The 17,182-nt window shown below is 44.5% G+C and overlaps 1 protein-coding gene across 2 annotated transcripts; it reads left to right on the top strand.

The window, feature by feature from the left end:
- Positions 1–1,093: 1,093 nt before the first annotated feature.
- Positions 1,094–16,901, top strand: bcl6aa (BCL6A transcription repressor a). 2 transcript variants are annotated; one of them, XM_068707849.1, is made up of 10 exons: positions 1,094–1,174; positions 8,449–8,541; positions 12,585–12,756; positions 12,855–13,076; positions 13,170–14,135; positions 14,342–14,523; positions 14,613–14,780; positions 14,875–15,005; positions 15,253–15,390; positions 15,486–16,901. In XM_068707849.1, exons 1-10 carry the CDS (start codon positions 1,147–1,149, stop codon positions 15,627–15,629), a joined length of 2,244 nt encoding a protein of 747 aa, XP_068563950.1. In that variant the 5' UTR covers positions 1,094–1,146; the 3' UTR covers positions 15,630–16,901. The 2 variants fall into 2 exon arrangements, with proteins under 2 accessions (XP_068563950.1, XP_068563952.1); XM_068707851.1 differs by lacking the exons at positions 1,094–1,174; positions 8,449–8,541 and adding an exon at positions 10,211–10,263.
- Positions 16,902–17,182: the final 281 nt, after the last annotated feature.

The following is a 17,182-nucleotide window of genomic DNA, read 5'->3' on the forward strand; positions in this document are numbered from 1 at the left end:
TCTACACTAATTATTTGATATTGCCACCAAAAAAAAAAAAAAAAAAAAAAAGAAACACAGCAACAAAGCAGTTTCCCTCCCAAATGTTGCTTCCCTGTTTTCAGGATTTTCCTCCCTAATTTCCTCTGTGGCTGCCACATTGCTGACCTTCCTATTGGCTGTGCCAGGTTGAAGTGACAGCTGGTGTGATGTAATAAACCCCTATACCCACCCACCCCCTTCCAGCAGACAAGTTATAAAGAGCAATATCTAGTTCCATGGATTGAGATAAGCTTAGGTAGATTAATGCTCCAGGACACTGAAATGTTTGTTGTATAAAATCTCTGTTTATAAAACAATGTGTCATTGCCGTATATGAAAAAAAGAGTCTAATCTGGCAGATGGCATGAGCTCCAAGAGTTCCTCCACATTAAAGGCACTGCTGGTCTATGGCTTGCGCTCCTGTGGCTTAATGGGATTTTAGACTCTTCGTTCAAATGAATTATATATAGGAAAACTGGGATTATTTTACAGGCTGTTTAATCTCTTCTTCCTCTTTTTTTCTCCCCCCCCCACCCACTCCAAAAAACCGAGCCTGCCCCACGGTTTTTAGCATTCGTGGAAAAGTGGAGCGCCACAATCAATGAACGCTAGAGCGCAGGCGGCCTATCAGCTCAGAGAGCCGGAGATGCCCTGTGGACCCGGCTCGCTAACGTCGGAGCGCGCTCAGTCGACTTGACTCACTCCAGCCCCGCTGCCGTGCCCGCCTTTCCCACGAGCGCTCCCAATCCTGCTGAACGCTGACAGACATGAGGCTCCGCCAGAGCTGCTCCGCCACCGCCAGATACAGACTCCGTGCCCTTTTGCACTGAAGGCACCACCCCCACCCCCCCACCCAGCTCTGGCTGCCACTCGGGAGGAGGAGGAGGCTCGGGTACCAGTTCAGACTCCGCATCCTGGAACGTCCAGCGACTTAGTGTTGTGTCGATGCTCTGGATCTTAACATAGAAAAAGTTGACTGATCTCTGGCGCCTGCTCGCCGAGGAAGACTTTTTGGTTCTGCAGAAGAGGCCCTCGTCGCTTCCTGAACTGGGCTCACGGCTTTTTTTTTTTGAGTTCAAAGGCGCAGCGCTTCCTCTCGATTTCCCCCACACTACAGATCCCATCATGCCTCACTCCTTCCAGCAGAAAAAAGGTGAGACTTCTTTCTTCCGTTCCTCAACACCTTCGCATCTCAAGTCGATCAATGCCGGCAAGATAAATGAATGTGGAGCATAATGACAAAACCTTGAATTAAATTGATATTAACATTTGGGAAACTTGACATGACATGTGATTTTGGATTTCTATATTTCCGGTTCTTGTCATATATTGTCACAAGGACATGAGACTTTTTTTCTTTGCAGTAAAGCAATTAAATGCACATATCCTAGAAATACATCATTTGAGTACATCAAACACCACATCATATTGTGTCACTTGTTCACATTCTTTTGTACCAAACTGCATCCACAGGATGAGTGACAGCTAAACCCATTCCTCCACACACAAAGGCCAGAGACACCGGCTCGCTCGCTGCTGCGCTGAAACAAATCATTATAGTTCCACACCGGCTTTATGAGGGTCAGCTAATCTCAGACATCAAATCAATGCACTTGCTCGTTCACAACGTTAACGAGGGCGAGCGTGCATGCAAAGCAGCGCTCACGGGGGGGGGAGGGGGCGTCAGTTGTTTTATCGTGATAAAACAACTGACATCCGAAAGGCAAATAGGAGTACCGCATGCAATAAGCAATGTCCTCACAGGTTTATCTACAGTATGTAAAAAAAAAAAAGCATGTGTTCACCTCAAGCCAAGGAACAGGATGCGAGTGATCTTTTTGATCTTTGCACAAAATGTTCTGTTACGTACCACCGAAAGACTGTATGAACGAAAGATGCAGAACAGATAACAATTAAGCCGAGGTGTCGAGAGCAGGAGGTGTCACTCTGCTGTCTGTGCGTCGCCACTTCCACCTGGCATTTCCTGGGTCTTACTTTTAATGAAAGCACTGAGGGGATGCAGTGGCTGTTGACTGTGATACATTAGTAGGAGTGAAACGTAACCAAAAAAAAAAAATATATATATATACAGTATATATATACGGATATTCTCATTTCTTCATTTCAAACGTGCGCAAATGCAGATTAATGAGGCCCGGTGGTTATGGGAGTTGATTTGTTTCTAGCAAACATAAAGAGTGGGAGGTTTTCCAGAATTTAGAGGGAGAGAAAGCGCCGTCTGGCTTCATGAAATAAAGGCTGTGGGCGCTGACAAGAGAAAGAAGAAAATTCAATCAGAAATGATACATTTTAAGCAAAACTAACACAGATTATTCCGAAATTGGGGTAAAATAAAGGAGGGAGAAAGGGTATTTCTTTTTTTTTAAATGATACTTTCTTTGTTTGCAAATTAACAATTTAAATGTACTCGTGCGTTTTATGCATTATGCATATATTTTCTTTAATATTTCATTCAAATGTTTGAATGATCTCTTCCTGAATCCATGTCAGTACCCAGAGTTTTTTTTTTTTTTTTGTAAAGTTGACTTCTGGGGCTTGGTGGGATTGCTTTCATCCTCCCCAATCCCATGTTTCCATGTTGGATTTAAATCCATTTACTGCTTTGGCTGGAGGAAACCCAACAAAAAAAAAAAAAAAAAAAAAAAAAGAAAGCTGACATGAAAACACACCTATACATTAATGGAGGCTGTGAACGCTTGATGATGATCTCTACACTGAGGGCTAATGCCAGATTCCTCTCGTTACATGAAATCATGACAATCTCAGCAGCACTGGACTTGACCTCTCAAGTGTTTCCAAAGACGTGTAACAATGCTCTACCCAGAATCACATTACATATTATATATACTATTCCAACGCAGCGGCCGTGGAGACGGAGAGAGCTGCAGGTGCTGGATGTGCTACCAGCCCTGCAGGCCAGTATCAGCAGTTGCCACTATAGATGCAGGCTGCCACTTTGACCTGGCAGTGGGTGCAATGTCACAGAATTTGATATAGTTGAAAGCGAAACAGGGCCGGAGAGAAAAGGGGCAAAACAGAGAGAGAGAGAGAGAGAGAGAGAGAGAGAGAGAGAGAGAGAGAGAGAGAGAGAGAGAGAGAGAGAGAGAGAGAGAGAAGTAGAGAAATGACTTTCTACAACCCCTGATGATGTTTTGCTTCTATATTCCGGATTCATATAGTGCTCGTGAGTAATCAGTCCAGTGGATGCCAAGAAGTGAAACTGGTTCGGTGGCCTTTATGGTTGACGTCGCCGTAAACATGTTGACAGATTCCACCTGTGCAGTGGAAATACAGAGGACGAGTCCCCTGTATTGCCTAAACAGTGCAAATGAAGAGTTTATGCGCGCTCTGTTTTGTTTCCTCACGTATAAGGACGCGTCACACCCGCATCAGCGGCAATGTGAGACCCTTAAAATGACTGGGTGCTGTTTCTGGAAAAAAAAAAAAAAAAGAAAAAAAAAAAGGTGACCAAGCAGGAAAAACACAGAGCTGAACAACGTCCCAACCGTGTTCAATCGCAGAGAGAAATGAATCTGCTGAAACAGTCTTTGAGCATCTGAGCAGGTCATTGTGCATAGATACAACTGAGATAGACACGTATACTATTATAAGATTTATCAAATATGATCTCATTGTTTCATTCTTGTCGTCAATTTGGTCCAGCTTGCATTCTTACTACCACCAAGCTGAATCTTTTCACCATTTATCCATGAGATTTAGCTAATAACTTCAACAGTTTCTCTATTACTTTAGTTTCTTAAGTATTAATTTGTGCGATACTCTCAGCTAACTATTTCACCTGTTTCTGACAGAATTTTAGATAGTTATTTCGACCGATTATTCATTTCTTTTGACGAACCATTTGAAATATTTACACTATTTAAAAAGGGACAGTTCACCCCCAAAACTAAAAACTGATTTTTCCTCTTACCTGTAGTGCTATTTATCAATCTAGATTGCTTTGGTGTGAGTTTCCTAGTTTTGGAGATATCGGCCTTCTCTCCAGTATAACGGATCCATATGGAGCTTGGCTTGTGGTGCTCAAAGCGCCATGACCCGGTTACTCAAGATAATCCACACACCTTGTTGTGAGCACTTTCATGGAGGAACTATTTTCTTCCAACCATAGTGCCTCTCACTACAGGTACGTCTTTTTCGGGGTGAACTGTCCCTTTAAAATAGTTTACATTCTCCTGTAAGCAGGAGAATGCTTGTTCCTGAAACCAAAGAAAAAAAAGAAAAGAGCAGAAGGAGCCAACACACACACACACACACACACACACACACACACACACACACACACACACACATCCAGATCTACAGCCTGATACTAACTAATAGGTGTTGTGACAGAAAAGAGGGGTTGATTCAGACGGACGATTCTTATTGGATCATTACTGAGGGTGGTGCAGAGAAATAAGACCCACTTGTTTACCGCTCGAGAGCTTCTCATCAGCGAGAGTGGAGACACCGAGCTGAACCCCTGGTACGGACACATAACGCGGGCTTTGAAAGCCAATCAGTGCAGATGTTGTCCCAAAGTCCGAGAAGCCCTTCCTCGTGTGCTCTCGGATCTCCTGCGTGTGATGAGGAGGACGGTGGTGAAGGCTCGTGTGCTACTTGTGCAGCTATCGCACACGCCACACATCTGCCCGTGCTCTGTGGAAGTAACCCACCCATCACCCAGCAGATGGCACACTGGCGAGCGACCGTTTCTGGAATGCGTGGAAAATTCCACAGACTCCGCCGGCCTGCATTCCTGGCGGCCGCTCTCAGCCGGCCTTGAGAGAGAGAGAGAGAGAGTCCCGAATCTACATGCTTTGATTTCCACCAAATTGGAATTCTAGCCCACGAACGCGCCTCTAACCTCAGCGCGTACAGCTTGCACAAGCGAGCCGCTGAACTCAAGGTTATCTACGCTGCAGAAAGTTACTCCAAAGTTGTTGCTTTCTTTACTTGGCGAGTGTATTTTTTTTTTTCTTTTTGACATAACTGATGAAGCAGAATAGGAAACAGGAAGCCTTCGCATGTCGTCATTGACCGCCGGAGCTGACCGCTCTGTTGCTAATGCTGCTTTACGACACATGCAGAACTTTCAAGTAGATGATTAAAGTATTCAGAAAGAGGGAAACAACCGAAAGAATTCACACTTTACACAACGATATTAACAGCAGCACATGACTCCTGTTAGAGAAGTGTGAACCTCTATTGTTCACTGCTGCTGGTGATCTTCCTGCGTGTGCTGAAGGAGAGACGCTCCAGGTTTACACCGTGAAACTTCCCCAGCTGTTTACTTACCTTTAGACAATTGCTTTTTGTACAACACGTTTTCCTGAAATGGTGTGTTTATACATGCAAATGAGGAAGAATCTCATTAAATATGCATGCATCTGAATACATTTCCAGAGCAGAAATCTGCACATCGCGTGAAGCCAGGTTCACAAATTCTTGTTTGATTTTGTCAACTTATTAGAGTCAAAGGTTTTTAATAGAGGGGAATTAGGACATCTCTTTGTGTCACTGCAAACATCAGGAAATACTGTCGACTGCCATTCAAAAACTAAACAATTTTAGACATGTTTTTAGGCATAAAATGTTGTGCAAATCAAGCTATGAGTGATATATGAACAAACCCCTCAGTAACAACCTTCAGAATATAATATATAGAATATAAGATATATATGTAGAATATAGATGTGAATGAAAGTGTAAAGTTTTATGTCAGAGATGCTGATGTGGAGATTTCTGGGTCAGAGTGTGAGAAAAAACATATTTCGAGAAAACAACCTTTAAAGATATGTTTTGTAAAATGAAGAGACTCCAGGTGAATATGGTAAAAATGTCACGAGCAGAGATCACTATGAAACTTTCCCAGATGTTAAGAGAATTCATTTCTGTATTACAAGTTTTCTGAAAAGTTATGTTTAAATATATAAATGAGGCATTATTATGTGTTCACCTTTTTGGTGAATTTAGAAGAAATCAGACGCAGACAGACAAAGCAGTGAAATAAACACCTGAATGTGTGTTTTGGATGTTTTATTTCTACTAGTCTGAAAGAAGATGTGTCATGGAAGCAAAACAGCCCAAAATCTCTAAATTGACCGGTGCACGGAAAAAAAAAAAAAAAAAAGGTGTCTTTGGCTGTCGTGGCTCGCCTTAACCCCGTCAAGTGGGATGAAAGCCGTCTTTCAAACCTGGAGTGTGTCAGTGCGGAGACGTGCAGCCGCTTTGTTGCAAAACACATGATTTCATGTCAGAGTGGAACTTGCCAGTTTGCCTGTTAATTAAAAAAGAAAGAAAAAGAAAAGAAAAGAAAAGCAAGAGGCAAGCTTCCAAGTAAAGTGCTCTCATCATTACCTGCTCCGAAAAAAACCTTTTGATGTGGCATCAGTGAATTCTTCACCGCGTCTATTTATTATTACACGTCGTGTTCTTTAACTGACGTTATAAATTATGCATGTCATTTGTCTTCTGCACAAATAGACGATCAAGGAAAATGCATAAATACATACGCTAAGACGGAGGAACAAACCTTCTTTTAAACAGGCATATAGCCTTTCCATAGATTTCTTTTAGTGTAGAGCTGCAGTAGGGAAAGGTGTTTGACAAAGTGAGACTTTGTTGTGGACAAAAGAAGAAGAAAAATGCTTTTGGGATGCACGGAGTTAAAAAAGAAAAAAGAAAAAAGTAAGTGAAACTTAACAATACAAGAAGAAAATTCTTTTAAAGAAAGGGAACTAAAAAAGACCTCTGTAGCTAACAGCATTATCTGTTTGGTGTTACAGCGCGGTTGCATCATGCCTCTCAGAACAAAACTCCACACTCACATCTTTGCTGACAATGAACACTGAAGTTGGCAGAAATTTGCTGTGAAACGAGACAAAAGTGTGCAGTTTATGAAGAAGAAAAAAAAAAAAGGAAAAAAAAAAGAAAAAGGAGTGAGGCAACCTCCGGGCCTCGGGGCTTTTGTCAGTGGGCATTTTCTATTCAATGACCCATCGTGCACCGAGTGTAGGCAATGATACGGCTTTAGAGATGTCTTCACACTCTATCAGGCTCCTTCTTTTTTTAATGTGCAGCTGGTGCTTGGATCACTGTCACAAACCTGCTTCGGCTGGGATTGTCCCTGATCGGCGACCCTGTAACACCATGACCCGCTGGTAAATCGTGCGGCCCGTTCATAATGGGAAAATGTGCCGATCACTTTAGACAGACCGATATCGATCAGCTGCCCTGCGCTCTCCGTAAGTGGGTCATTTATGTTGTTTTGTTTTTTTAGCTAGGAATCGGTGGAGTAAAAGTCTGCCAAGGATTTGCGGTAATTATCTCATCCCTCTATAGCCGGGCACAGCATGGGGCCTCGGTTAAATTACACATCTCTCTCCCAACTCCTGGATGCTTTACGGCCGTGCATTATGCATAACCGCGCCGGAGCCGCCTTAAACATCCCCCAAGTGGATTGGAATAAAGTTGACGCTGCTCTTTGTTTGGAGCTCAACGCAGTCTTTATTTGGCAGTGCTGAATCGGAGGGTTGCTGTGAAAGCGCGCGTCTTAATTATTTTTGGAGACTTTTTTTTTCTTTTCTTTTTTTCCTCTCCTCTCCTCCTCCCAATGGTTTGTAAACACCTGGAGTGTTTTTTTTTTTTTTTTTTTAGTGGGATGCCGGATCCAGATGTGCGGATGCTCGGGCGATCCGCGGGGGAGAAAATGTGGGTTACATTACAGTGGAGTGTGGCGTCATGTGAAGGGTTAAATCAAAAGTTAAACAAGGGCTGTATTACAGTGTGGTGTGTAATAGTGACAGGCTGCTCTAATGTCCCTGATCAAACTCCATAGCACTAATATAATGTTATAACACTGGCATCAAGTATATATTCTAGATATATACTATCCCTTAGATATATAGATCTAAGGGATTTTAGAGATTTTTTTTTCAAATCTCTCTCAAAAACAGAGGAACATCTCCATATTAAGAGGAAAATAATTTAACACAAATATTTTCGGTTATAAGTTCTGCGTTCTTGTTCATCAAAACAAAACTATGCGTTCAAGAGAGACATAATCCTCAAAGACCTGAGCCAATAAATAACGATCAATAGGTGTGGAGGTATTAAAGGTCCCATTGTGGATGTTTACCAAAAAATAAAATATAATCGAATACAGATGACAAGGCTGATCTTCACATGACATGAATATCAACCTAATCATTACAATATTTCATTGATGTAGTGCCATTGGAGCATTTAAATCCAACCGGAGTTCCTGTGTGTTATTTCTGCGACATTACAACGACACCAAAGATAAAGGGAGCGTTATAAGAGTGTGTACTTCCGCTGTTGCGCTGCACACTAATACATCTTCTAATGACTTGTGTAAACTTTGTCTTTGTCGTGTGCCACCAGCTCAGCAAATGCTGCTCCTGTGCCAAGGGGTGAGCGGGATGAGAAAAGACGGGGAGTCAGTGGTCTGGAATCACCACAAGCAAAGTTTCCAAGGTGAGTCACCGAGAGTGAACCCTTGCCCACAAACTCATGAAATGAATACGGCTATTCAGATGCTGTCAAGCAGCGCGCGTCCCCCTAAACCGGGCATCGTGAACCGCCTATGAAAAAGAGATACGCATATTCACACCAGTTCTCATTTTACACGCAGGGAAGAAACAAAACTACACGGTTCAACTTCTCTTCTGTGCCAAAAAAAAAAAAAGACAAAGCCTGGCTGGTGAGACTTTTCTAACTAAAAGAGCATGAAGTAACACTAGTAAGCTGAAAAGTAAAAAAAAAAAAAAAAAATACTGTTTATTCTCAACTCTGAGAAATGATGCAACAGGGAGTACACATGTCTCAAATGAAATGGTAAGGAGGGAGTCCAACAAAAAATAAAAAATAAATCACAGCAATGCATTCAATTCATTTTCCAGGAAACTTTCACTTTGCATTTCAATGAGCAATGTATTTTGTTAAGTGTTCACATCATCTGACATTATTACACGGGCGCCCTCCTCTTCCAATCGCAAACACTTCCAAAAGAAAAGTCCACATAACGAGAGGCTGACGTCCGTCTAACTGTGCCAAGTGGGTTACAAAGGCACATGATAATATAGCAGCAAACACACCACGACGTCGTCTGTAGCGATATCCATCACGGCCTTTTAAACATTAATAACCTGAAATCAAACCCACATGTCTGATTCTAAATTATAACCAGGGCTAGACTGCAGGCTACACATCCTTGGCTCATGTCGTGTTTTTAAGATTGCGCTCGCTTTCATGCAACAAGTTTCCCATAATCATGAAGTTAGAATATCAGGCAGCAGATCGCACCTACAATTAGATCAAATCCTAATGTCATCTACTGTACGAAAAAAACACCGGCGCTTTAACACAACAGCGGTCATAGAGCTAATGTATTAAACCGTTATGTGCGCAGATGAGAGGATACAACTGGACCTGACAAGTACCGATCTACACCATGCACGACATCAACCGAAACACCACAACCGCTTCACAATCACATCCACACACACAGGCGCGCGCGCTCAACTGACTGCCTATAATAATAAATCTATTAAAGCTTTCCTTTTTCAACAAACCCCCGATGGTGATTCGCAGTATTCTCCATCTATGAAGTCAGCGTACCTGCAGGAAATCTGGCTACCAAAAAAAAAAAAAAAAAAAAGGAACAGCTCGAGCTGTCACATCGACCTGTCCGCGTGTGCCTAATTAAGATGTCGGTCTGTGTGCTGTAGGCTACATGTAGGGTCGGTGTGTTCAATGCGACGAATCGGCAACGAGACGACACATTGCTTAAATCACGGAATATAAATTAGTTCTCAGTATTTCGGGGGCTGGGTTTAAGAAACTCGTGACGTCGCCGGCTCTACGTCCTGTGACTGTGGATTAAACCAAACGCAGGGGGGGTGTTGGATCACTATTAAACAATTCCCTGCAATATTTTACAAAATAATTCACATTTGTGTGCATATAAACGCTTGATTTGAGCAGTGTTTGCTGTAAAAACCGCTATGCGCAAAACGCGTTAAGATAACACCTTTGGAAATTAGTTGTTTTCACGGCGAGGGAAAAAAACGTCACACCCCTGCTACGGGAAAGTGGTACGGTCTCGGGCTCAAATTCCGAGAATTGAGCTCGTCTGATTCTTAGAACTGGGGTTCTTAGAAGTGGTGATGCAAGAAGTTTCTAGGAAAGCGCTACCAGGTGATTTTTTAAATTCCTTTTTTGCCTCTAATTTGGCGCGAAGTTGTTATCTACTGTGTGCTGCTGATGTTTTAGACAGAGCTATTTGTCCGTTTGTGCTGTTTGAGTGTTTGTGAAGCCGGGGCTGTGTGTGACTGGTGTCTGCTGGCAGTTTAAACAGTGCAGAGTCGAAACTCTGAAGTGGCTCCCGCAGTGACAGCCAGCGCGCGGCTCTCTTGACAGATCATCTGCCTCGCGCTGCGCTGCCGCGTTTGAACCAGCGGGACGGACAGCAGCCTGCCTCCGCGCGCTGTAGCGTCCCCATGCCGCACGGACCCAGAGTCATGTTGTGAAGCTGTAATAACGCTCGGTTTACGAACGTTACACCGAGGGGGGAATTAGGGTTTTGAGCGGTGTCCAGAGCCCGCGTACACGGCTCTCGTGCGGACAGAGGTGTCGGTGTGAGGGCAGCACTCTGCTTTTAAACTCGCTCTGATTTTAATGCTACTTTGTACGTTCAAGTGTCAACACAGCCGTGTGGCGGTGGCGGCGGCTCGCGCGCGCTGTCAGACAAACTTTGCTGGCAGCATGGCAGCCTCGGGTTCAGGATGTATTTGTTACTTCGCGGTCGCTACGACGCTAATTTGCTCCACTGGAGCGCAAAAAGGGCTGCGCCAAACAAGCCCCCTTGTTACCGTAACATTGTGCCGGAAACATCAGCGTGTGTGTGTGGTTGTTTTTTTTTTCCACGGCAGAGGCTTCAAGACACGTCGTCGCACCAAGTTGCGTTTCCACCGTGACACCGCGCTGCGTGATGAGCTCGCTCTCCTGACTACACCAAGTTGAACTGTTTTTTTTACAGGAGATGCGCTCAGAGTTGGCTCCATGCAAAGTGGTATTTCTGTCACGGACTCGAGAGTTTCGGTTAGACGGTGTTCACGCGCAGGAACAGGTCCAATCAGACCGTGTTTAGGTCCATAAAATGTACTGACATCAGAGATGGAACGAAGACCCGCTATTCGGGCTCACAGAAATACGCGTGCTGTCATTTTGATGAGCAAAACTGTGATGGGGCAGATTGAAGTTAAAGCTAAACGTAAATCACTTAATTCATGTGAAAACGTAATTGTTTCTGAAACAATAACTGCTTGTTTGACCCCAACTTTGAGGTCATTTTTTTTTTTGATCAGAGTATATTTAGGCTGTTCTCTGCTTCTATTTTCGGACGTGTCCAGTTACAGACTTCACATCCACTTGAAAATAGCGTCATAAATCCTCGCGCGCGTGTTACAAAGCCAATTCCGCCCTGAGTTAGTTAAATCATAGTTATCACCCGCTTCAAAGTAATTGACCTAGAAAGGCACTACAGCACAAAAAGAATGCGCGAGCAGTGCGCGCTGCTGGGCTTCACAACAACACGCTGTCACAGGTCTGATCAGCAAACAGGGACACATCACTTGTAGGCTCCAACCAGCAGTCTGTAGCGGAGATTCAATCGAGGACATCCTGCGGTTGAAATGAACATTTATAGCTTATAGTTTGGGCGTTATTTGTGTGGCAAAAAATGAAAAGAAAAAAAAAAGTTTGCAGTAATAAGTGAGCTGCTTGTTGAAAGTGTTTTCCTTCTTGAATCGGCTGGTTCTCAGTGAGCCGAGTTAAAAACACGACCCCGCCGCGCTGAAGACAGAGACTCAACTTTTCTCCTGTTTCTGAATCCAGAGAAATAAGTGGACAGAGCGAGTTGATGCTCCTTCTGATGTGATACAAAAAAGCCAAATAATGGGTTTTAAAATCGTACACAGGACATCTAATGGCGTTTTTTTGTTTTTTTAATAAGACCTATTTTTTTTTTTATTTAATTATAAACAACGGAGTCAGTATTTTTGTATTTCCGAGAATTCTTTTTTTTTTTTTTTTTTTTTTTTTTTTTTTTTTTTAAATAATGTTATTACAAGATGATATCATGAATACATTAGTCTGTTTGGAATATGATCCAAACGTCCTTTCATCTTCATTTGTTGTATTGACTTGACAACCGGTGGTCTAGAAGGAGAGAAAGTGAGGGGGAGAGAAATGATTCCAAAAGGTTGAAATTTAAATGTCTAGACGGTGTTTATTTAATAAATGGCGCCGCCTTCTGGAGGACCGGCGGTATCTGTTTGTGAGTCTGCCACACTGATGAAGACTTTGTGAGGTTCAATCATAAATTCAGCCAAATGGATCCACTTAAAGATGACCTGTATGCAGTGACACAAAGGGGTGGATTGTGGCGTTGACTCGCCAGGGCACTATTTCTTTTGTGTGTGTGTGAAATAATCTTTTTATTTTTTTTTATTTTGCAGAACTTGACAAAATGGCTTGCGCAGCAGACAGCTGCATACAGTTCACACGCCATGCAAGTGATGTCCTGCTCAACCTGAACCGGCTGCGTAGCAGAGATATTCTCACCGACGTCACCATCTTGGTTAACAGGCAGCAGTTTCGTGCGCACAAGACGGTTCTCATGGCTTGCAGGTGCGTGTTCTTCCGTTTAACGTGAGCCAATTTGTCCTCCCGCAGTTTAGAGATGAAGTGACACTGATCTTTGTTTCTTTACCTTTGCGTGGCTGCAGTGGGCTGTTTTACAGCATCTTCACAGACTCCCACAAGTGCAACCTAAACGCCATCAGTCTGGACCCAAAGGTGGACCCGGAGGGCTTCGCCATCCTGCTGGAGTTCATGTACACCTCCCGCCTCACGCTAAAGGAGAGTCTGATCATGGCCATCATGAACACGGCCATCTACCTGCAGATGGACCATGTCGTGGACACCTGCCACAGATTCATCAAATCCAGGTTGGCGGAATAAGCTTCCGTTGCAGCCGTCAAATTCACCGTTTGTCCATTTTGTCGAGGTATTTTTTTTAACCCTTCTCCTTCTTTCCACAGTGATCCGTCAGTTAAGCTGCCCAGAGACGAGTTCTTGGTCAGTCCCTTGGTCTTACCTCAGGATGTCCATGCTTACCGGCCCCACGATGTCGTCGACAGTTTGCACAGCCGCGTGGCTCCGTTCAGGGACGGGAGGCCCTACGGCTCAAACATGTTCAACGGGGTCAGCACCCCCAGCAACTACCATCTCTACGGGCAGTTTCCCATGCCAGGATTCCCTTTCCCTCTCTGCAAGCTGACCGACGCCAAAAACGCTTTCGCCGACCTCCCTAAGAGCGGCATCCACCACAAGCACTGCTCTCCGCACGAGAGTGCCAACATCATCCGGGCGGAATACACCAGGGCGGTTGGCGCCGGCTCCTCCGGCATCATTCACTCCACCACCTACGCTTCCAGGGAGCTAGGGAGGGACGACGAGATGCGGCGGGAGAGCCACGAGGGGGTCGGCCAGTCCATCGCTCTCGGCACCAGGAAGCGTGCGTTTCCCGTGTTGACCCTGGAGCACCAGAGAGACTCGGTAAAGGATCACGCCCCCCAGGCGGAGGAGGACCTGGTCCATCACCACTACCCGCTGGGGATCTCCTCCGCTGGACGCAAGGGCCTCATGAGCAGCCCGCAGAGCCCCCTCAAATCAGACTGCCAGCCCAACTCCCCGACGGAGTCGAGCAGCAGCAAGAACGCCGGCCTGTCCCAAGCCGGCGGCGTTCAGGCTCCGCAAGGAACGCAGGAGCCCAAGTCCCGCAACTGGAAGAAGTACAAGTTCATCGTGCTGAATCAGAGCGCGAAGGAAGAGGAGGCGGGGCTGCGGGACCCCGGGCTCCGTTCACCTCAGCGCCTCGGCCTGCAGCCCTACCTCCACCCCAGCGACTCGGAGAACCTCGACCCGCAAGCCACAAGCAAGAGCAGCGATCACAGCGAGGACCTACCTGTTCCCCAGGCTAGTCGTCTCAACAACATCATCAACAGGTGAGAGTAGTTGGTTTTCTATATATTTTTTGCTTAAGTGCAACAAGTAAATGTCAAGTTTTTAGGAGGAAGGAAGGATGTTTTTTTTATTCTTTTGTTTTCTATAATCCAGGATAATTTTAGGGAACTTAATTTGGAATTACATGCGATTATAAATATTTGTTTACATCTGACTCAAGTATGCGTTGTGTTTTTTGGGTCCACAGCGCACTGGAGGGTTCACTGAGGAACGGCGACGGCCCCCCTCCACACTACCTGAGCCGGCTGAACTGCTCGTCCTGCGGCACGCCGTCCCCGCAGCACTCCGAGGTGTGTCCCAAGACCCCCCGGTCCCGCCTAGCGGAGGACATGGCGGAGCTGCACTCAGAATACTCGGACTCCAGTTGCGGTGAGTTCAGTCGGCGGATATTAAAAGACGAATTGATTCTGCGTTATTCTGGACTAGAGGTTGACCGTTCTTTCCTCTCTCCCGGACAGAAAACGGGACATTCTTCTGCAATGAATGCGACTCCAAGTTTGCCGAGGACGAGGCGCTGAAGCAGCACATGCTCCAAGTGCACAGCGACAAGCCATACAAGTGCGACCGCTGCCAGGCTGCTTTCCGCTACAAGGGCAACCTGGCCAGCCACAAGACCGTCCACACGGGTACGCGGAAGAGTCACCTGCCTCTCCTGTCAAGCGTCCGCTCCTTCCGCTGCTGGATTTTAACGCTTCTCTTTTTCTCCGATACGCTTTACAGGAGAGAAGCCGTATCGCTGTAACATCTGTGGTGCTCAGTTTAACAGACCAGCTAACCTCAAGACTCACACTCGCATCCACTCAGGAGAGAAGCCATACAAATGTGAGACGTGCGGGGCTCGTTTTGTACAGGTAATAACACCCCTCCACAGTTTAAAAACGTTTTCCCCCTCTATTGCATGGGCCAATTGCACTAAAACGCCTCTCTGAACTGTAACTACGGGTGTGTGTAGTCATCGCCAGCTTTATAGAACTACCCATTATCAGAAAGAAGAACATTCTTAAGGGGGTTTTGGCTTTTATACAATGGGCCGTCTGCGTAAAAAGAACTCCTCGTCTGATGAGTTTGCATCGGTGTCTGTTTTGTGATGTCGCTCAGGTTGCTCATCTGCGCGCTCACGTGTTGATCCACACGGGTGAGAAGCCATATCCGTGCGAGATCTGCGGAACGCGTTTCCGTCACCTGCAGACGCTGAAGAGCCACCTGCGCATCCACACGGGAGAGAAGCCCTACCATGTAGGTTGACCCGCCGCATTCCACTTCACGCAACAACAACAACAAAATATAAATATCACCCATTTTAAATAACGCCGCACCGCTTTCCTTTTCAGTGTGAGAAATGCAACTTGCACTTCCGCCACAAGAGTCAGCTGCGGCTGCACCTCCGGCAGAAGCACGGCGCCATCACCAACACCAAGATCCAGTACCGCATGTCGACGGCGGACCTGCCCACCGACCTGACGAAGGCGTGCTGAGCCGGAGGGAGGGGACTGTTTCTACGGGCGGCAATCTTGACCTTGGCATTTAAAGACCCCAACTTGTACAATCATCCAAAATTGTAGTGCCACACTGTGTTCATTAGACAAATAAATTGGCTGCGTACGCCATTCTAAACGGGTTTCCACTACATGTGAACGTAGAGCCACTTGCGGCGTCTTAGTCACTTTATTATTTCTATATAGATATGAATATATATATATATGTATATATATATATATATATATGTGTATGTTGGGAGTGTTTCTAAGCTTTGAAGGTACCTAAATAAAGCTTTATTTTGTTGAGAAGGACGGAATGTAAACAATCAGTTTTTTTGAAAATACAGTATTTTATATCAGAGAACTTACTTTTCTGAAAGTATTGAAAATTTTGATCGACGGGTGGTACATATATTTTGAGATTCCCAGATTTGCGGCCGCACAGAGTTGTCTACACGTTTTTTTTTTACGTAGATGTACGTACATGTTGCACCATGTCAAGTTGCCATATTCATGTGAAGAGGTAGGGGAGAAAAAAAAACTAAACATTGTAATTGGATTTAGTCGAAAACATATCAGATGACAGCTGCTGTCTGATGAGGTTATGCATGAGGTACTCTCTTACCGTTGTCGGCGCACATGAAGTGGGCAAACGGCATAAATATTGTGACATATTGTGTAATTATATCTGTGGGATTGCTCTCTGCTGGCGGAGCCAATCCAAGTGTTGAAATGCATTTCGAGGCTTTGTTATGACCAAGAAAATATTTTGCTTTGAGTGTATTTGTATAGATGTGACTTCTGTTTTTGTTTATTTTCCATAAGTGAAGGTTTACAGTTTTGCTCATTGTTCTAGATCCTACAGTAAAGTCGTGTGTTTTTTTGGTTTCGTTTGTACATACACTGTGTATTCAATGTGCCTTTCTCTATGGTGTCTGAATCCTTCCCCCATTCAGCCCAGCTCTATTTAAAAAAGGTACAACTCATGGACACCACTTGTCCCAATACCCCCCCTCCCCCATGTGTGTGTGTGTGTGTGTGTGTGTGTGTGTGTGTGTGTGTGTGTGTGTGTGTGTATATATATTTTTAAATGCTTGTCACCGACCTGAAAACATGCAAAATTCATCATTGTAAATCTTCAGGACTTGTTTTTTGGATTGGGCTTTTTAAAAAAAAAAAAGAAAAAAAAAAAAAACCTGCATTAAAGTTATTGTACAATGTTCTAGATGTATGAATGTAAAATAAAGGTATTGGATTTCTATGTATTAACACCAGACTGAGTTTGTCACATTAAGATGGTAAAAGACGGGCGCACAGCTTTAACATGTTTCTAGAAATATTGCTAGAGGGCTGAAATTAAAACCAGAGGACATGACTTACATACATGACATACATAACTTAATAATAAACATAGTTGACCTGCAGGCACGTTCAACCTTTACAGGTCACAGGAGCATCATTTGAGGCTTCATCTTATTGGAGCCACAAAATCATTTGGTTGCAAAAGCGATGTTCTGCAGAATACAGCGCCAACACAGATCGATTCCTCC

Source organism: Cebidichthys violaceus, unplaced genomic scaffold (assembly GCF_023349555.1).
Source record: "Cebidichthys violaceus isolate CVI_PGR_0920_01 unplaced genomic scaffold, fCebVio1.0.p SCAF_13, whole genome shotgun sequence".
Classification (NCBI taxonomy): domain Eukaryota; kingdom Metazoa; phylum Chordata; class Actinopteri; order Perciformes; family Stichaeidae; genus Cebidichthys; species Cebidichthys violaceus.